General features: G+C 37.7%; 2 protein-coding genes and 1 non-coding gene across 4 annotated transcripts in view; 1 reads left to right on the plus strand and 2 right to left on the minus strand.

Annotated features, from left to right (window-relative positions):
• The window catches only part of LOC145620260 (uncharacterized), an 82887-nt gene that overhangs the window by 44748 nt on the left and 16559 nt on the right, over positions 1-21580 (plus strand). The window lies entirely within an intron of this gene.
• Positions 1197-6243, minus strand: LOC145620259 (disease resistance protein RGA2-like). 2 transcript variants are annotated; one of them, XM_081674900.1, is made up of 2 exons: positions 5622-6243; positions 1197-1607 (listed from the first exon to the last, which is right to left on the minus strand). In XM_081674900.1, the coding sequence occupies exons 1-2, from the start codon at positions 5937-5939 to the stop codon at positions 1587-1589; spliced, it is 339 nt and encodes a 112-aa protein (XP_081531026.1). In that variant the 5' UTR covers positions 5940-6243; the 3' UTR covers positions 1197-1586. The 2 variants fall into 2 exon arrangements, with proteins under 2 accessions (XP_081531026.1, XP_081531025.1); XM_081674899.1 differs by lacking the exon at positions 5622-6243 and adding an exon at positions 2529-4471.
• LOC145621737 (small nucleolar RNA R71) lies at positions 13088-13194 on the minus strand. The gene has a single exon (XR_014108538.1). It is a non-coding gene; the product is annotated as a small nucleolar RNA R71 (small nucleolar RNA).

The following is a 21580-nucleotide window of genomic DNA, read 5'->3' on the forward strand; positions in this document are numbered from 1 at the left end:
TCACCGCTGTAGTTTTTGACAGCTTGATATGAATAAGTAAACAAGTGACGTAATCTTTCACTTGATGTGGAATATATTTGACAGCCAACTATTATGTTGTTATTTTGTTCTAGGATAAGCATTCTCGTCGAGGATTGCAAGCAAAGGTGCAACAAAGGAAGAAGTTGTTGAAATATCTGAGGAGAACTGACTGGGAGTCCTATTGCTTTGTTCTTTCGAAACTTGGCCTCCGTGACAATCCTGATTACAAGAATTAAGATTGTATACAGATTACTACTCCCTCCGTTCCTAAATGTTTTTTACGTTTCCATTTAGGGTGTTCCTTTTTATTCTTTACATTTAGTATCTTTCCTATTTTGGTCATAAATTTTGGACTAAATTACCCTTGTTTTACAATTTTATTACTCAAAAGTCCTTACTTTTCCATGTGCTATGGTACTTTTTGTACTATTTTAATAGTTTTTCAACACTTATTATTACTTTCTCTCTCCTCTCTCCTCTAATTTCTCCACTCCACATGCTCAACATTGTATTTTTCAATAAATTTGTACTTTCAATCATTGAAATATTCCAATATGCCTCAACTTTACACAATTTCTTAATTACCTCGCATAATTCCAAACGTAAAAAACATTAGGGAACGGAGGGAGTAAGTTTTATTTAATTGTGGTACGGAATATTTGCCTTTAGTCTTGCCCCTATATTCAGTTCAAGAAGTCCTTTTTTGATTTATCAAAGGTGCTAGTGGTAGCTGAGATTAGAAATATTAGTGCATCCTTTCATTCTGTGTTAATTTGTATACAATGCACAAGGTGATTCAAAGTTTGCATGTAATAAAGTTGAGTGTAGCAATATCAGGTCAGGGCGATGTAAGTTAGATTTTTTGGGAGAGAAATTTCCTTTTGTAAACGTCAAGGAAATAGCATTTGCTTTGGCTACTTTATCTTGCATTATCATCAAGGAATGAAGATTTAATGCAGAGTTATTTTTCACTAAAATGGTTACTTCATCATACATTATATAGGTACGGACCGTCTTATCAGAGGGGTAGGCAATATTATCTGCAGGCTATAGTGGAGAATTATGTAGATAAAACTTGAGGGGTAGGCAATATTATCTGCAGGCTATAGTGGACAATTATGTAGATAAAACTTTCAATTGATACTTCAATCAGGCATAGCCGAGCACGGAAACAATGAAAATAAGTCGACATCATCATACAAACATCATTGATTCCCCAATTTATCTTTTGCATTACAATTTGCCATCACATTATTTGGCCTTGATATCTAACTGTTTTAGGCGTTTACATTGATAACTAGCCTATGCCTCAAAGAGCATCATAGGGCCATGAAGCTCACCTTCTAGGAAGGGTGTCTCCATGCACCCCACACATCATATGCAAAGGCCTAGTTACATTACATCGACGAGTTCCTTAACTAGAAACCAAATTATATGATATGTAAATCATCATTGTTAAGAAGTCAAGTACAAACAGCAACTCTTGATTCACTAGTCATCCCAGCAGCTACGACCAAACAAGTAGCAGTGTTATCCATTCAAAAGAGCACGATCCTTCAACAAAATTATGTTGAATTTGTGGCTACCTGCAGTACACCACCATTACAGCAATAGGAATACAATCAAATATTGTTCAAACTGAGGTAATATCATGCATTTTTTTACGAAATAATAACATGCATACAAAATAACAAACTGTTAGAAGATACTCAAAAAGTTGGCTATGTTGTAGTTTTGACGTCTTGAATTTATTTGATACAATCAAATACTTCATATTATTGTCAATATTAATGAACCATCTTTTGATATTTTTTTTTCTCTGTTTTGACTGTTCCATAAATATTTACTTCGTATAATTTATTAAGACACAATTTCACTGGAAAAATTAACATGCATACAAAATAACAAACTGTTAGAAGATACTCAAAAAGTTGGCTATGTTGTAGTTTTGACGTCTTGAATTTATTTGATATAATCAAATACTTCATATTATTGTCAATATTAATGAACCATCTTTTGATATTTTTTTTTCTCTGTTTTGACTGTTCCATAAATATTTACTTCGTATAATTTATTAAGACACAATTTCACTGGAGAAATTAACCAAGTTTAAATTAAGTTTGTAAATCAATCACTTTAAAATTATAAGAATTTACCCTAACATAAATTATTATCGATAAATTTAGTTTCATCACAAGAAATTAAGCATGTAAATATCATTTAAAGGTTTCAAATTGTCCTTTATAAAGCATAACCCTACAAAATCCCATCTTTATGTAAATTAACAGTCAGATCATGTACCAAATTATCAATAAAAACATACGGACTACCTTAAACTTAATGTCAGTTGTACATAATTACCCAAAAGATTTAGAATTTTAGTTTTAGTGTATTAACCAAATGTTGACAGGTGGATAACATAATCATGAATGGGAAATTAATAATAATAAAAAAAAAATCATTATCATAAAAAGGAAATTTATAAAGAAAGCATAAATAATAGTTACCGAATGTGGTGCATAGTTTCCTTAGTAGATGATCCGCCAGTATGAATTATAATAGAGGCGTAAATTGCGGATGTGGCTTATTTGAGAAAAGTGGGTCCCATTTGATTGACTGTATCTTTCCTTCAATCCATCGCATAACCATATAGTAAGGCTTGTGAGGGAGGGGAGGATTGCTTCTGGTAGCGTTTTCACCGGGCAATATTGAATTGTAAGTGATCGCAAAGACATAGGGCAATGAAGCCACTCCGGGTGTGTTTTCATATTCTTACAACCTCGAATAGAGAGAGTTTGAAGGGAAGTCAAGTATTGAATGCCCTTTGGTATATCTCTCATTTGTGGAAGAAAATCTAAGGTCAACTCATTGAGGGAGTGAAGGTCTTTCCATGGAAACCCTTCCTCTTCTTCCAGTTCCAGTTTTGGGCATTTCTCGATACCGAGTATTTTCAAGTTGGTGAGATACTCTATTCCTCCTCCCGACACACTCTTTAAGTTTCCGCAATTTCGAAGCACAAGTCTATCATCAATGGAAAATGTGTACTTTCGTTGATACTCTTGTACAACACTCCACAAATTCTTCACCTCCATATCATCATGCAATATGAGCTCATCAATGCTTTGTATAGACTCCCCAAAAAGGGACTTCATTAATTGAAAACTGTCTATTAGTAATTTCCTCAAATCGAAAACATCACCGCCAGCTGAACTATTGTCGTTGCTGCTTGAAGACGAGGCCGAGATTGAGGAGGCAGCAGGGGTTATTGCGTTTGCTTCATCATCTCTTTGTTTACAAAATGTCAGTGCTTCATTCAGGCCGCACAGCGTAAAAGTTTTCACATGTGGACATCTAGGAAAAGACTTCAAGCTTGGACATTTATAAAGGGATAGTGTCTCAAGTGACGGAAACGAATGTGCAACCTTATTATCATTCTCCATCAACTCTACACTGGGCATGTCACTGAGTGAAAGATCTTTAAGATGCTGGAGTTGACTCAATGCTGGCAGACGTTGCAAACTAGGAAAACCTGACAGGTCGATTATCACAAGTCGTGGGAGAGAGATTTCCAGTGTGGCTGCCCATCTTGGCAATGTAACCCCTTTATATCCACGTATATCAATCTCTCTTAGATCACGATGAGGTTCCAGTCTTTCTAACAATCTTTCATCTACACTCAATCTTTCATCATCTATTATCCATAAACTCTTGATATGCTCCTTGTTTGATAGATATGCCTCCTGTTCGGTCAAATCGTATGCGTATCCTTTTTTAAATTCTATTTCAAGTGTACCTCTAATGTTGATTAGAGGCATCAAATCTCTAAGTTGACCAATCTGGGCTTTCTTTGAACTTTCTGAACCCAATACAAACCTTGTAAGGGTACAAAGACCAGTCATACTATCCATTCCAGCAGGCATATGACTCAACCTAGAGCAATTTGTGAACCCATTACAACCTAATAAGGCCAAATGCCTAAGATTGACTAGTTCCCTCAAGTCCTTGGGCAACTCTTCTAGGCCATCACACCAGCTTAAGTCCAATACTTGCAAATTATAGAGTCTAGTAATTGACTCAGGAAGTGTCTTCAACTGCCTATTGTAAGAGAGATCAAGATACCTTAAATGTAAAAGGTTCTTTATTGTACTTGGTAAAGCTTTTATATCAAGGTTGTGCAAGTCCAACACCCGCAAACGCCTGTATTTTGCTATGATTGTGGGCACTTGAGATTCACGACCATAACAAGGAAGCCGAAGAAATGTACGCAATCCCTTAAAGTTGCCAAAAGTATTACTTTGATTAAGCAAGGGAGAGAAACTAAGAGCACTAACATGGCGAGTTTTTCCATCAGATCTTTTGCTAGTTTCCTCCATCAAGTACAACTCCTTTCCTGCGACTTCTTGTGCAAGATCATGAATCAAATCATGCATTTTACAAGAAGATATTTCTCCATATTTATCATATTCAATGTCTTGGAGAAAACATCTCTGCAACAAAATAGAAAAGTACTCCTCACCAACATCTTCTCTGTTTTGCATATCATTCATAGGATCAAGATATCCTTGTGCAGACCATAGACGAATCAAAAACTCTTTCTCAAGATAATAATCCTTAGGGAAGAGTGCACAGTAACTGAAACAACTCTTTAACTGTGGTTTAAGGTGATGATAACTAAACTTCAATATTGGCATTATGCTCTCTTCACTACTTCGGCCAATAATTTCAGACAGCTTAATTCTCTGAAATAATTTCCACTCACTTTTATCATGACCATACAACATGCTCCCTACGACCCTTATAGCCAAGGGAACATTTGCACATTTTTTCACAATGTCTTTACCAATGTGCACAAGGTCATCATCATCAACCTCTCCACTCCCTTGATTAAATGCTATTCTCTTAAACAAACACCAAGAATCATCATTGGACAAACCTTCTAATGTGTGCATTGGATCGTCCCCTATAGCTCTTGCCACATCTTTAGAGCGTGTAGTCACCAGAACTCGGCTTCCTGTTGCACCTAATTCCAAGAACTCCCTCAACTCAAGCCATTTATTACGACTTTCGTCCCACAGATCATCTAGAACAAGAAAATATTTTTCCTTTTCTATACATCTTCTTACTTGTTTCTGCAGCCCATCACTTCCAAGATCACCAGGATTTTGTTCAGTGGCCGACTTCAACATTTTACGGAGAATTTCCTCCATGGAAAAGTCATCAGAGACACAAACCCACAACTTGAATTTAAATGCACTATTGATCCTATCATCATCGTACACAAGTTGGGCAAGAGCAGTTTTCCCTAATCCTCCCATCCCGACAATACTCACAAATGAAACATTATTAATTGAAGAATCCGAATCACCCAACGACAGCATATCTATAATAACCTCCTTATCATGATTTCTCCCTATAATCCTATCTTCATGGACATAAGACCCAGTTTCCTCCTTTCTCTTAACAGGCCTATAAACATCACTAAACCCAAACTTCTCATGATCAGCAGCAATGCTATCTAGCTTCATTCTAATCTCCTTAACCTTTTTAAAAGTCCTGACATCAAAAAGCAACTTGTTTTCACCAGAGAAAAAAGCTTGTACCTTTTTGGAGATCTTGCCTTGAGGCATCCTCTTCTGTCGCTGAGCAACTGTAATGATTTCATCGAACAAATCGTCAGCATCATAGACAGCATCCTTGAGCTTGTTAACCCAGTTCAATCCCTGATTGTTGAGCTCCTGCTGCCCTGACTCCACATCAAGGAGGACATTCTGGATGGTTTCGACGGTGCCTCGAAGAGCCTCAAGTTGAGATTCATACTTAAAGTTGGAGCATAACTCTCTCAATTCCTTGCATTGTAGTGCTGCAAACAGAGTTTGTGCAACACTCAACACCATACCCGTGGCCACCGCCGCCGCCATTTTCTTGATATTGTTTGTATTTTACAAAAGAGAGAATGAGGATTGAATAGTTATGATGAGATGAGATGAGATGTTATGTATGATATAAGACTAGAACCACAACTGCCTTATCATCTATACAACTACTCGTAGACCAAGTCAAGTGTTGGGAAATTTCTCCAAACTTTGGATGCTTTTTCCACAAGAACAATTATTTCTACATATACCAACAACAGAAATGCAATAATTAAGATTTTAGGATCAAAAGTTGAGATTAATAAGTGGTTCGTGTCATAATTGAAATGAAATTCCAAAAATGCGGGTCCTTCTTTGCACCGACGCATATTTTAGGTGCCCTCTACTCTTGCAATTCCTTTTATTGACTTGTCTAACAGAGTATTTAGCTTCCGGCCAAAATTGGCACTTAAATAAAAATAAATATACTACCTCTGTTTCTTATTTCTCGCAACAAAGGGGTATTATTTGTGAGATATAAAATATTCATTTGTTGCAAGAAATAAGAAACGGAGGTAGTATATTAAAACGAAAATAAAGGGAGTGAGTGTGGTGAACTTTCATCTTATTTGCTATTAAAAAAAAACTTTCATCTTATTTGGATTTAGGTGTAGAATAGTGCTTTTTAATCAACAAGATATTATATTTTTTAGTTTAGAACCCATGTCAAACACGGTAAGTCCAAAACAATTATACTACTCGTATTAATTTACATATAAATAATAAACAAAATTTGATAAATGTATGTATAAAAAAAAATAATACGGAGTAGTAATAAATTTTGAAACCTAATCTAATTTGAGAAATAACACAACATTATATGCATAAATTTTGGAAAATTTGACAATTACCACCTTCTGTTATGTCCATTTTAGCAATTACCACCTTCTATTTTTTTTTTTTTGAAAATTACCACCTCCTATTTTAAAAAACATCAAAAGTTACCACCTTCTTGCTCTCAACTACCACGTGACGTCATTCTGGGTTCATTATTTCCCTTTCCTCCCTATTTCCCTCACATTTCTCAAATCTCATTTCTCAACTACCTTCGCGAAGTGAGTGGCTGGGGAAAAGGGAGGGTTAGCTGTTTTAGGGCGTCTCATGGTCGAGTCAACCCCTGAAAACCAAGTCAATGGGTATTTTCCGGGAAAAGGTGTGTGATTGCAAAAAATTTTAAGATTAAGGTGTGTTTTTGCGAAAATTTTTTTATAAGGTGGTTTCTTGCAATTAAAGTGTTATAAAAGGTGGTTTAATGTAAATTTTCCATAAAAAAGTAGTGGTAATCCATTAATGAAAATGAAATTTAAAGTGAAGTAAGGGTCCATCTCTGTTCCTTACTCCATGTGCCCTCTATTCTTTTCCTCCTTTTATTGACTTGTCTTCTTTACTACTAAAGCGAGGCATGCTCCCCCCTTGGCTTTAATTTGAAGGAGATAAAGTTGAATATTGTTATTCCTTTCCTTTTATTTTTTCAAGTGCCTCAATTTAACTATTTACAATTTCACATAAATTATCTTCATCACCAATGTTGGTATGATCATATACATAAGATTAACATTTATGAAGTACATATTTAGAGAATTCAGTACGTATTAGAATTGCTTAATATATAACTTTCAAATATCAAATATATAAAATTTACATTGATGACTATATAATAAAGTAGTATTGATCAATTTTCACAGTACATTGGTAATACTCCCTCTATTTTACTCAATTTTAATTATATTTTGTGATCTAAACTTAGGGGCAAAATATATTTGTATGATATCTTATTAGGTTCATTTCAATGTTTTTTCATTAAAATCTAATTGTTATAATTTAATTAATGAATAATTAAAAAAAACAATTAAAATTGTGTATCAACAAAAGTGAACACAAAAATATTACAATATTAAAAAAAAAAAAGTATATGTGATTATTAGCTAAACCGAGTCATTTATTTTGAAAAAAATTATACCGAATAGTACTCAAAAGTTATTTGGAAGGTACTCTGTAGTGTGTAGGACATAACACGTTTATAGTACGGAACGTAGATTTTAATGCTACGAATTTTCATCATACTTTCTCCAGCTTTTCCCTCTAAGCCTCTAACTAGGAGAAATAATTGAGGTAGTACTATAGGATTAAAGACATAAAAGTAAACAAATGCAAGTCAGTTGAAATGAATTCAAAGAAACGGGTCCATCACTCTAGCTGTACTTCACAGCGTTACATCCTTTCATGTTAAATTCATAGGAATTGAGCCTCAAGTTGAGATTCATACCTAAACTTGGAGCATAACTCTCGCAATTCCTTGCATTCTAGAGCTGCAAACAGAGTTTGTGCAACACTCAACACTGTACCTGTGGCCATTTTTTCTTTATAACTCTCGTTTTATTTTTCGATGTTTTATTTCCTAGCCTATCTGCAAGAAATAGATTTGGAATGGAGTTAATCATAACATTAAATTGAAGTTGATGATTTATAAATTCGGTACTCAAAGTCTAAAAGACAGGCTCCCTAGTAAAGTGCTAAGAAATTTGCCATACTTTCTTTAGCTTTTCCCCGCACTTTCTCTCGCCTTTATTTGCACTAATTAGGAGAACTAATTGTGGTTAGTACTATGATTAAAGTAAACAAATACAAGTTTGCAGAAATGAAATTCTAAGAAACGGGTCCCTCACTACGGCGCTTTACATCCTTTTATTGACTAGACTAAACACGAATCTAATCTGAAATAATCAGATTTAAATTTAGTTTAACAACCCATTTTAGTAATTTGGTTAATACAATATGATGCCAGAATTGGAGTAATCCTAGTGCATAGCCGTGAAATAAAATTCAAAGACATAGGTCCGTTTATTGACTTTTATTGACTTGTCTTGACCAACAGTTTTTTAGCTTTTTATTCTCAATATTCACGGTTAATTTCATTCTTTTATTGACTTGTCTTGCTTCTAGTTTAGACATAGTCAAAATAATTGGCCATAATTAGGCACTATACCTTCAATTAGGAAAAAAAAAATGAAAAATAGTGGAGTACTAAACTTTCAACTTATTTGGATATGGACATTGAACACATTTATCTAATCAACTTCATTTAAATGGTGTTAAAAATTGACAAGAGAATCCCCCTTGATTTAGATTTAAGTATTAAGTCTTATTGCTTTATAGAAACTGCCTTATTGGTGTACAGGAATGATGGAATTTTATTATCATAGGATGCTCTAACGATCTGTCATATCCGTCTTGGTTTAGCTATAATTTTGTGCTTAGGTGCAGCTTCACTCTGTCAGTGACTCAGTGTTAGCATTAATTTTTTCGGGTAGCAATTGATCATCATTTTTAACTTTGCAGTTGAGACGACTTACAACAGAAATACATCACCTGTCTTATGTTTTGCATAAGAAGGTATGTTATTGTGTGCTACACCTATATACTAAATCAATTCATTCAAGAATTTATTAGATTCAGGAGATGATACTGGTTATACCTGTAAACTAATTACATATAGCCTGATAATATTTAGTTTCCCTCTCTTTATATATATCCTTGATCATGAGTCTAAGTGGCAATGTTGTTTTCGGGATCTTTTGTGTGATACAAGTACTCATGGTGTATACCTTAGCCTTATGTCTGATTGATTTGGCTTTCTTCATCATTATTGTAGTCTTTGACAGCTTGACGTGAAAAAATGATTTTAGAGAAGGGAAATAATATGTCACACATGAAACTTTCATTAATTTTTCTCCATATAGCTGACAATTATGCTGTTCCAGGATAAGAATTCTCGGCTATGATTGCAAGCATAATTGGGAGTCATATACTCATATTTTGGCTTCTGTGACAAATCCTTGATTAGAAGATTTAAGGTTATATATATTGCCTTTAATCTTCTTGCTTATATTAGTAATGCTATCAAGTCTCTCTCTAAGCTTCTTAATCTTTTTAGAAGTACTAACAGCAAAAGGCAACTGGTTTTCACTGGAGAAGTAATCATGTACCTTATTGGAGAGCTTACCACAAGGCATTCTCTTCAGTCGCTCAGAAATGGTGGAGAATTCTTCATCGAACAAATCATCAGCATCGTAAACAGCATCAATCCTTGAGCTTGTTAACTTAATCTAAGCCCTGATGGTTGAGCTCCTGCAGCTTGGACTCAGGACATTCTAATTGGTTTCGACAACGCCACGAAGAGCCTCAAGTTGGGATTCATACATCAATTTCAAGCATAACTCTCTCAACTCCTTGTTATGTAGTGCTGCGAATAGTGTTTGAGCAACACTTAGCACCAGTTCAGTAGCCATATTCTAGTGAGGACAAAAGCAAATTAGCAGGAAAAAAACAAGTAAATGCCATTCAAGTTAGTAAAAGGAAATTAATACTATTTGTATTGTTGGATTAGAAAAGGACTACTGATAATTGTTGATGTGCAATTTAGTTTGCAAAAATTGAAATGGTGATTCCTTCGGAATTGGTGCCAATAGCAAAATTATTGTTATTTCCACTATTTTTTTTTTATTTACCAAGAATCACTATGACAAATTATAATTCAACAGAATATTATGTTTTCAATTGAGCACAATGAACATTTGCGAAGTAAAATACAACAAATCCCTCAAAAATATAAACAAAAGGCTCCATATTTCAAAATATTACATAACAAAATTATGATTTTTTTTTTCTTCTGAATATAACAGACTTGCCAAATTGATTTCTGTACGATGTAACTCTACTCTAATCTCTCAGTTAACTTAAATTAACTTTCCGTTAACTTCAAAATAAATAAATAAAAAAACCAAAAACAAAAACAAAAACAAAAACAAAAAAAAAAAAACCAAACACCTCTCTCTCTTCCCTCACAACTACCCACCAGCCACCACTACACCTCCAACCGCACCACCACCGCATCTCCAACTGGACCCCCAGCTCGGTAAAGACTTTTTTTTTTTTTTTTTGTGAAGACTTTTGTAAAAAAAAATTGACAATTTACAAAGTCCAATAAAAATAACAATTAATGAAATTCAAAACAAACATGACACTCTACTTTTGAAATTGTTTACATTAGAACAACTGATATATTCATATTATATAGTGTTCTACCTCCGTCCCTTGGTCATAATTAGTAGTGTTTTTGGCTTCTTAGAGCCACTTTTATTACTAATGTGCGTTTTCTAGTGTTTTCGTAGTGTTTGTTGAGTTTTGTAGGGAATTGCATCTTTGGAGCATTTTTCCCGGGATTTAATGAAGCTACTACGAGCATTGGAGGAGGTTGACCGTCATTGAAGCCCAAGGCCGGCTAGAAGTCATCGAGCCGGTGATTAAGGGCTCGGTATTTGGAATACCGAGGTTTGGACCGAACATTCAAGACCCGAAGAGGAGATCCGGATTGGGCCGAGGAGTCGAGCCCAATCACAAGTCCAAAACCTCGAGGAGCCACAAGGGCCCGATCGGGCAAGCTTAGCTCGATCGGGCAAGGTGCGCAGCAACAAGAGGTGCGCGGCCAAAGGCGCGCCCGATCGTGTGAGGCTTAGCACGATCGGGCGACGCTGCGGAGAGGGCTATGCGAGTAAAAAGGCGCGCCCGATCGGGCGACCCTTAGCCCGATCGGGCGCGTATCTCTGGGAAGCCATGTTTGTCGAGGCACTTAGTTCTAATTAGGAGTTGTTAATTATTTTCGTTTAAGTACGCTTTTAGGATAATTATTTTACTTACTCTTTTCTTTCCACTTTCTCTCTCTACTTAATATTTTCTCTCTCTACTATACTTTGTAATTCCGCCGTCTTGGTACGATTTCTATTTCAATTAATTTCAGTATTTTCTTCCCTTTAACTTCCTTATGGCTTTCTCCATTGTTATGCATGTTTTAGATTTAATCATGTTCGAGTAGTTTAATTCTAGGGTTTATGGGGATCCATAATTAATATGAAGGGATAATTTATTATTGTTGATTATTGACTTTGCATGATAATTTCTTATTGAATTGTTTTAACTCTTTACAATTAGATTATGAATCGAGCAGATGTAATTTAATTGTGAATGTTTAGCAATATTGAATTGATGAATCGAGCAGATGTTAATTTAATATTAAAGGCTATTTTCATTAGGAACTTAGATCTAGTAAATTGCGAGAGCCTGTTAGATCTATGTTGGTTAATAAATTGCGAGAGCCTGTTAATCATGTTATCTGTGCAATGTTAATTATTGATTGTTATGTTTTATCCCGGAATATTAATTATTGGTGAACCTATGACCCTAGGCCTTCTTATATCTGATTCTCTCCCTAACTTAATCTCCGTAGAATACTTTCACATTATAAACAACAAAATTGGTTACTTAAATAATCTGGACTATATTAATTATTTAGGAGTAAAAAGACCAGTTTCCCTGTGGATTCGACCCTACTTCCCTATCTACTTTAGTTAGAGGATTTAGGTAATACTTTTGATTAGGTGATACGACTTTAGCCTGTCAAAATTTGGCGCCGTTGCCGGGGAAACGGTTTTATTTTTATTTCTGACTGCTTTTATAGTTTAGATTATTTTCTCTTTTGCCTCAAGGAACATTAGTTCTTTGAGGTAGTACTAACATCTGTTCTTTTTAGTTCTTTGTTTATGCCCAGGTGTTCCAGATCAGGTTACATTCCATTCGATCCTGAGATCGAACGCTCGTTCCATAGGCAAAAGAATCTTTACAGGCAGATCTTAGCAGATTCTGGGAGTAGTGATATTCCTGGAAATCCATTACCTTCCTCTAGCGATTCGGAGCATTCATCTGTTTCAGAACTAGAGATGGGTACACCTCGTAAGCTTAGCGATTATTCGCAACCGTCGCTGACAGATTTTCCACATCTTTCTCATACGCCCGATCTCGAGGGAGTCCAGTTCGAGATCAAGCCCCAATTCATCACGATGATAGAAAGGAAGCAATTCAGTGGAGCAAAGGGTGAAGATCCTAACCTTCACATTGCAGATTTCTGTCAATACTGCAATACTATTAGGCAGAATGGGGTAACGCAGGACCAAATCAGGGAGATTCTTTTTCCCTTTTCTTTATGTGGAAAAGCTAAATTGTGGTTTAATGGTTTGAATAGAGCTGCACTTGGTATTACTAACTGGGAGACTCTTGCGTTAAATTTCTATAATAAATATTATCCTGCAGAGAAAACAGCTTTATTAAGAAGCGCCATTCAGAACTTTGCCCAAGAACCAGATGAAGCATTATATGAAGCTTGGGAAAGGTTCAAAGATCTGCAGAGAGAGTGCCCTCACCATAATTTGGCTAAGTGGCAACTAATTCAAGCCTTTTACAACGGATTAGGAAATGCATCTAGAACAATTTTAGACTCCGCAGCTAGCGGTAGATTTATGAATTTAAATGTTGATGATGCAGGTCAGGTTATTGAAGATATGGCAATTCATAATTCCCAATATGGGAATGCTAGAGGTTTTGCTCACAAGGGCAAGCATCATGTTGATTCAGTCACTCTTTTGCAAGCCCAGCTTACTTCTATTTGTCAGAAATTAGATAACCTTACCACGAACAATTCTAATTCTGTTGCTAATGTTTCTGCTGTTGCTAACAATGCTAATGATGCTTTCTGTGAAAATTGTGGCAGTGTAGGTCATTATGAACAAGATTGCAGGAGTTCAATGGAGCAAGTTAATGCTTTCCAAACTTACAAGCAAAATAACCCATACTCCAATTCCTACAATCCTGGCTACCGGAACCATCCTTACTTATCTTACCGTAGCACCAATGTTCAAAATCCTCCACCTCCACAACAACCACAACAAGCACCCCCTCCGCAGCAGAAATATTACCACCCTCACGCAAATCAGAAACCCCTATCACAACCCCCTACTACATCTTCTGACCCTGCTTTATCAGAAATTAGGGCAATGCTGACCAATATGCAAAAACATATGGAGAGTAGAGACCAACAGATTGACTCTATTATAGCCCATAATAAAGTCATGGACACCCAAATTGCCCAATTGTCTTCTATCCTACAATCTCGTCAGCAGGGAGCTTTACCAGCGCAGGGAATGCAACCAACGGATCATGCAAATGCAATCACCCTAAGGAGCGGTTCACACTACGATGGGCCCCAAATGCCCAAAGAGGATGAACCTGAATTATCTGACATTGCTAATCCTGATTCCTTTGTATCAATTCCCCCTGCAGGGCTGCAGGGTAAAACTCCTAATACTAATATTTTTGATGATTCATTGCAGGGTACAACCCCAGGGAAGGATGCACCCCAGGAGAGGAGTAGGGAAGCACCGCCAGTTATCAAGCTACCTTTTCCCAACCGTCACTTGAAGACTAAGTTGGATAAACAGTTTGGTAAGTTTTTGGAGGTTGTTAAAAATTTGCAGGTAACAGTTCCTTTCACAGAACTTATTACTCAGGTTCCTGCATATGCTAAATTTATGAAAGACATTCTGACTAGGAAAAGGGCCTTTAATGAAGTTGAAACCGTAGCATTCACTGAGGAATGTAGTGCACTTTTACAGAATAAATCCCCTCCTAAATTAAAGGATCCTGGTAGTTTTTCTATCCCCTGTCATATTGGTAATGTTTTCATTGATAAAGCATTATGTGATTTAGGTGCTTCTGTTAGCGTAATGCCATCGTCTGTTTGTGCTAAATTGAATATGGGTGATTTAAAGGTTACTAATATAACATTGCAAATGGCAGACCGTTCTGTTAAATACCCCTTAGGTATTTTAGAGGATGTACCTGTTAGAGTTGGTAAATTTTATATCCCCGTTGATTTTGTTGTTCTAGACATGGCTGAGGACACGCAAATTCCCATTATATTAGGTAGACCTTTTCTCCATACTGCAGGAGCCATTATTGACGTCAAAAATGGTAAATTAACCCTTTCTGTAGGCGACGATAATATCACGTTTAATTTAGGGAAAGTTTTAAAAGGTCCGATGCTTGAGGAAAATTGCTATTTAATTGATATGCTTGATATAATGGATGATATTTGCGATGAAAGCTTACCACAGGTTCTTGCAAGGGACCCCTTGGAGGAAATTCTTTGTGGAAATTTGTCTGCAGGTGACATGAGCATATGGAGCAAGGAGGTGGATGATATAGAAAGAGCTCTTGCCACCGAGGAATCTGATCTTAATGATTGTGTGAAGGTAGTAAATTTGGTTCAGGAATCAAAACCTGTAGAGGTGAAGAAACCTGAACTAAAACCTCTCCCTTCCCATTTAAAATATGTTTTCCTTGATGAGCAGGAATTGTACCCTGTGATCATTAGTACTGCACTGGATGGCCCACATATTTCTCAACTTTTAGAGGTTCTCCGAACCCACAAAAGGGCAATAGGGTACAGTATTGATGATCTCAAGGGTATTAGCCCTGATTTTTGTATGCACAGGATACACTTAGAGGACAATTATAAGCCCTGCGTTCAACCCCAGAGGAGGTTGAATCCTAATATGCAAGAGGTAGTCAAGAAAGAGGTTATGAAGTTGCTTGATGCAGGTATCATCTATCCTATTTCTGACTCCAAATGGGTAAGTCCTGTACAGGTGGTTCCTAAGAAGGGTGGGATGACTGTCGTTAAAAATGATAAAAATGAATTAATTCCCACTAGAACTGTTACAGGGTGGCGTATGTGCATTGATTATCGTAGATTAAATGTCGCCACTAAAAAGGACCACTTCCCTCTCCCCTTTATTGATCAAATGCTTGAGAGGTTAGCAAACCATAAGTTCTTTTGCTATTTGGATGGGTATTCGGGATTTTTCCAAATCCCGATCCACCCTGACGATCAGGAAAAGACTACATTTACATGCCCTTATGGCACTTTTGCATATCGTAGAATGCCTTTTGGTTTGTGTAATGCGCCTGCTACTTTTCAACGTTGCATGATGAGCATTTTTTCTGATTTCATAGAGTCTATCATGGAAGTCTTTATGGATGATTTTAGTGTTTATGGTTCCACATTTGACGCATGTTTAATTAACCTAGCTAAAATCCTGAAAAGATGTGAAGAATGCAATTTAGTTCTAAATTGGGAAAAATGTCACTTTATGGTGACAGAGGGAGTAGTCTTGGGTCACATTGTATCTGATAAGGGCATACAGGTGGACAAAGCTAAAATTTCAGTGATTGAGCAATTACCTCCCCCAGTTAATGTTAAGGGAGTTAGGAGTTTCTTGGGTCATGCGGGGTTTTATCGCCGTTTTATCAAGGATTTTTCTAAAATTGCTAAACCACTAACTCAGCTTCTGCTTAAGGATGCCCCTTTTATTTTTACTGACGAGTGTCTTGAGGCTTTTGACAGGATTAAGCAGGCTTTGATATCGGCACCCATCATATGTGCTCCCGATTGGAATCTTCCATTCGAGATCATGTGTGATGCAAGTGACTATGCTCTAGGAGCCGTGCTTGGACAAAGGAAGGATAAAGTTTTGCACGCTATCTATTATGCAAGCAAAACTTTAGATGAGGCCCAAGTCAATTATGCCACCACGGAAAAGGAGTTTCTTGCTGTTATATATGCTTTAGAAAAATTTAGATCATATCTTGTTGGTTCTAAAGTCATTGTTTTTACTGACCATGCAGCGTTGAAATATCTAATAGCTAAGGCTGAATCCAAGCCAATGCTACTCCGGTGGGTTCTTTTGCTCCAAGATTTCAATATTGAGATAAGAGACAAAAAGGGAGCAGAGAACGTAGTGGCTGATCACTTGTCACGTATCAGGTATGATGAGGGTAAGGATTTTCTTCCAATAGATGATTCATTCCCCGATGACAACCTGTATGCAGTAGTAGAGAATCACCCTTGGTTTGCAGATTTCGCTAATTATTTGGTGGGTGGTACTCTACCTCCTGACTTGTCCTACCAACAGAAAAAGAAATTACTTTCTGATGTTAAACATTATTTTTGGGATGATCCTTTTTTGTTTCGTGAGTGTGCAGATGGATTATTTCGCAGGTGTGTTCCCGAATGGGAGGTTCACGGCGTCCTTACTAGTTGTCACACTTCACCCTATGGTGGACATCACGGCCCCTCTAGAACGGTGGCCAAGATTAACGAGTCAGGCTTCTTTTGGCCTACCATGTTTAAAGATGCTAACACTTTTGTGCAGGCTTGTGACTCTTGCCAGAGGACTGGCAACATTTCGCGGAGGCATGAGATGCCCCAAACTGGGATACTTGAAGTTGAAATATTTGACGTTTGGGGTATCGATTATATGGGGTCGTTCCCATCTTCCAATGGGAATTGTTACATACTTGTGGCCGTCGATTATGTGTCTAAATGGGTTGAAGCCATAGCATCACCAACAAACGACTCCAAGGTAGTCATCAAGCTATTCAAGAGAATCATATTTCCTAGGTTTGGTGTCCCACGAGCTATTATTAGTGATGGAGGTTCCCACTTCCACGAGAGACAGTTGGACAACTTACTTAAGAAATATGGTGTGTATCATAGAACCGGGCTTGGTTACCATCCCCAAACTAGCGGTCAAGTTGAGGTCTCTAATAGAGAAATCAAGGCGATTTTAGAGAAGGTAGTAGCCAAGTCTAGGAAGGACTGGAGTACGAAGCTAGATGACACACTTTGGGCATACCGAACGGCATTCAAGACACCAATTGGTACTTCACCTTATAGGCTAGTCTATGGTAAGGCATGTCATCTTCCCGTAGAATTGGAGTACAAAGCTTTTTGGGCAATCAAGGAGCTTAATATGGATTCTAAGGCCGCGGGTAAGAAGAGACTTCTCCAACTCAATGAGTTGGATGAGTTTAGATTGTCGGCCTATGACAATGCACGCATCTACAAGGAGAAGACCAAGAAGTGGCATGACAAGAGGATCCTACCAAAAGAGTTTTCACCGGGCGATAAGGTCCTTCTCTTTAACTCTAGATTGAAGATTTTTCCAGGAAAGTTGAAATCTAGGTGGTCGGGTCCCTTCACTGTCACAAAAGTGAACAAGTTTGGTTCGGTGGATTTGGTGAACGAAAAGGGCGAAGAGTTCAAGGTAAACGGCCAAAGACTGAAAGTGTATCATGATGGTACTACTACTAAGGATGTGGAGGAGACTCTCTTAGCTCCACTTCCTAAATGAGCTCAAAGGTGGTAAGGAGGTCGTGCGGGACCTAGATAAACCAGCGCTTTGCGGGAGGCAACCCGTATTTCTTGCTTTCTAGGCTAGTTCCCTTTCTTTGTTTTTATTTTTATTTTGGAGAGGAGAGAAGAGTGATTATTTCACCATCTACAAGTGTGGTTGTACAGGTAAGAATTTGACAGGTTAATGACTTAGAAAAATTTTGAAGAAGAAAAAAAATCGGAGCCAGAGCTAGATTCGGGCCCGATTGGGCAAGGCTCGCCCGATCGGGCGCGCAAAGGAGGTTCCAACTGGAGTTAATTCCGCCCGATCGGGCGACTACACCCGATCGGGCGCGCAAGCACACCTGATTACGGAGACAATTTCGCCCGATCGGGCAAAATTTTGTGGAAAATCGAGTGAAGGAAAAGAAATGTCGGGCAAATCTTGCCCGATCGGGCGAAAAAGAGGAAAAATTTACTTCGTGTTCGCGCCCGATCGGGCGGAGTCCGCCCGATCGGGCGCGCAACTTAAGTTTCAAACAGACGGAGGCTCGCCCGATCGGGCGAGGCTTGCCCGATCGGGCGCGCGTTAAGGCCGTCCCCCCTTTATTTTTCCTTTCCTCTTCTTTCTTTCCTCACTTTCTCCTTACTTCATCTTCTTCATCTCACTTTCTCTCTCTAAAACCTCCATTTTCAAACCTTTAACTCTTACTTCAATCTTAGATCTTCTCAAATTCCTTCATCCAAACTTAAAAATTCTTCCATTTTCCAACTCCTCTCATCTTTCTCTACAATCTACACCAACTTTTCAACACTTTCTCTCAATTTTCACTCAAACCCTAAGAGAGAGAAAGCTTCAATTCCCACAAATTTTCAAAGAAAATGGCATCCAAACGGTCAAGGACTCAAAGGGGTGAGAGCTCAAGGCAACAAGCTCCAAGTGTCGACCCGGAACTTCAAATTCCGGGATGGGAGAGGGTGGTCATCACCACCCAAGAGCAAAAGGCTAGGATGCTTAACCTCATCGCGAGGCAGGTAATTCCTACCCGTTTCATTCATCATCCTACATTGTCTAGACTAGGAATTGATAAATATGTTGAAAAATTATTCAAAGTAATTGGCATAAGTGGTTTGTTTCAATTACACTATGATACTTATGATTATTTGACCCTAGAATTCATTTCTAGTTTTAATGTCATAAAATCGAATGCTTTAATCTCCCATGTTCAATTTCGTTTGTTTAATAATGATATTAGATTGTCTTTGAAAGAATTTGGAAAATTGTTTGACTTAAAATCGGATAGACCAATTGAACCACCCCAAGACAACATAACTTTTGTTTATCATGCTTTAACGGGGAACCCTAACTTGAACCTCCAACATGCCAAGGGCACTTGGATTCAACATCCCGTTCCAAAACTTTGGCAACGGTTTGTTGGCCTCACCATCTTTGGGAGGCATGAACCCGCTAACGTGAGGCGGGATGAACTAGAATTGCTAGGGTCTTACATAATCCCTAGGAGTGATAAATTGAACATAGTTCATAGGATGGCCCAACACTTCCAACGGGTGGCCAATGCGGCCGAGTCGGGTAGGTCTAGAGTCCCGATTTATTTTGGGGGGTTAGTTACCCATATAGCGGTCAAACATCTAGGTTGGACCCCCGATGGAGATGGAAAGGTAGCCGGCCCAACCCTTATGGATGGAGTCTATTTGGGAGGGCTAAATTGGATTAACGTGATAGGGGGTAACACTTGGTGGGTTATCCATAGGGAGTCGGGTAGACGGGAAAATGCTTTCACCTTACCCAACCCGGCCATCACCAAATTTGAGAAGGGTCTTCCCTCCTACACCTTCGAATTAGGAGATTTAGGAGAGGCCCAACCTCACCACCAAGCACCTCCCTCACCACAACACTTCCACCAACCATCTCCACCACAACATTTTTACCAACCACCACCCCAACACTACTCACATGACATTCCCACTTCCTCAACCAACTACAACATCGACCCTAACGCCCCATATGACTTCTCGGCTTTTAGGAGCCAATTAGATCGGATAGAGAGTGGGCAAGGGAGGATAGAGGGTATGGTTAGGAACTTGGACACTAGGGTAGGATCCCTAGACACTAGAGTTGAGGTAGTGGAGAGGAACCTAGGGCGGGGTTTGTACCCCATGTATGATGATTATGCCCGTCGGGGGGCTATTCCCCCCGATTCATTAGTTCCCGATTGGTTCCAACCTCCCCAAGGGGGGTATACGGACCCAAGTGCCTACGGTACCTATGTGGACTATTCGTCGGTCCATGGATATGGGACCGACGCTCCTTTTGGTGGGCTTGGGGGAAATGTGGACCCTAACTATTTTGCAGGTGGTTCGGGTTATGGTGGTTCGAGCCATGGTGGGGCGGGACCTAGCCATGGTGGGAGTGGCTATTCGAGAATGGATGAGGACGAGGAGTAGGTTACACTCCCAAGTCAATGAGGGCATTGCTTGATTTGGCTTGGGGGGTAATCCTTTGCTTGGTAACTCTCTTTCCCTTCTCTCTTTTTATTTGCTCTTTAGTATAGCTTTTATTGCTTTCTAGTTTAGTTTATTGCTTTCCTTATATGAAAAATACAAAAAAATTGAAAAAATCAAAAAAATACAAAAATACGAACCGATGAACTGTAAATCATGCTTCCCTGTGCCCCATACTTGAGAAAAATTGTTTTGATTCTTGGTATTTGATTGTGAGCATTGTGGATTAGCTGATCATGACTTGAAGGTTAATTATTTGGATTCCTAAACATGCGTCAATTTTGTCCAACTACATGTGAATATAGTGCTTGACTAGTTGATTTGGTTAGGAATGTGTGATTAGTTCCTGGTATGTCAATGAATTTGAGTATTGATTTGCAACTATGAGTAGTGTTTCATAACTCAATATTATGCACTTGTGGAGGACAAAGGCATTTGTTCTTTTAGGTGGCCTTCAGATTTATTTAGACACATTTGTTCCCTTCTTGCTACCCATGTTGTTGCTTGTGCCCTTTTATTGTCTTTAGCCACATTACAAGCCTATTTTGCCCCATTGGTTACTAGTCCCAAGCTTGGCTTGGGGGAGCTATTAGTGAGTGAGGTGAGGGAGTTTGTAGTGTGCACATTATTTGCACAATTGGGTGGGTTTGAGAAGTTATTTGTTCTTGATCATATTTTTATTTGATGAGTTTTATTGTGTACATATTTGAGAAAAATAAAAGTGTGATGAAAAAGAAAAAAAAAGGAGAAGTTCAAAAAAAAAAAAATATAGTGGAAAAAATAAAAAATAAGAAAGTGAACTTCTAAGGAAAAAAAAGAGCAAAAAGGAAAAAAAGTGTTTCATGTTCAAATTATCTAAGTGAGGGTTTATCAAAAGAAAAAAAAAGTTGTGTTTCATTGTAAATATTTGAGTTTGAGTTCTAAGTTTGTTTATTCACTCTTATTCCATATTATCATATTTTAATGAGTGAATTTTGTAAGTTTTGGGATTGATTTTTATGATTGGAGTATATTTGGTGATTTATGTTGGAGTTAGTTTTGTTGGAGATGTATATGACCA

Source organism: Chenopodium album, chromosome 27 (assembly GCF_948465745.1).
Source record: "Chenopodium album chromosome 27, dcCheAlbu1.1, whole genome shotgun sequence".
Taxonomy (NCBI): domain Eukaryota; kingdom Viridiplantae; phylum Streptophyta; class Magnoliopsida; order Caryophyllales; family Amaranthaceae; genus Chenopodium; species Chenopodium album.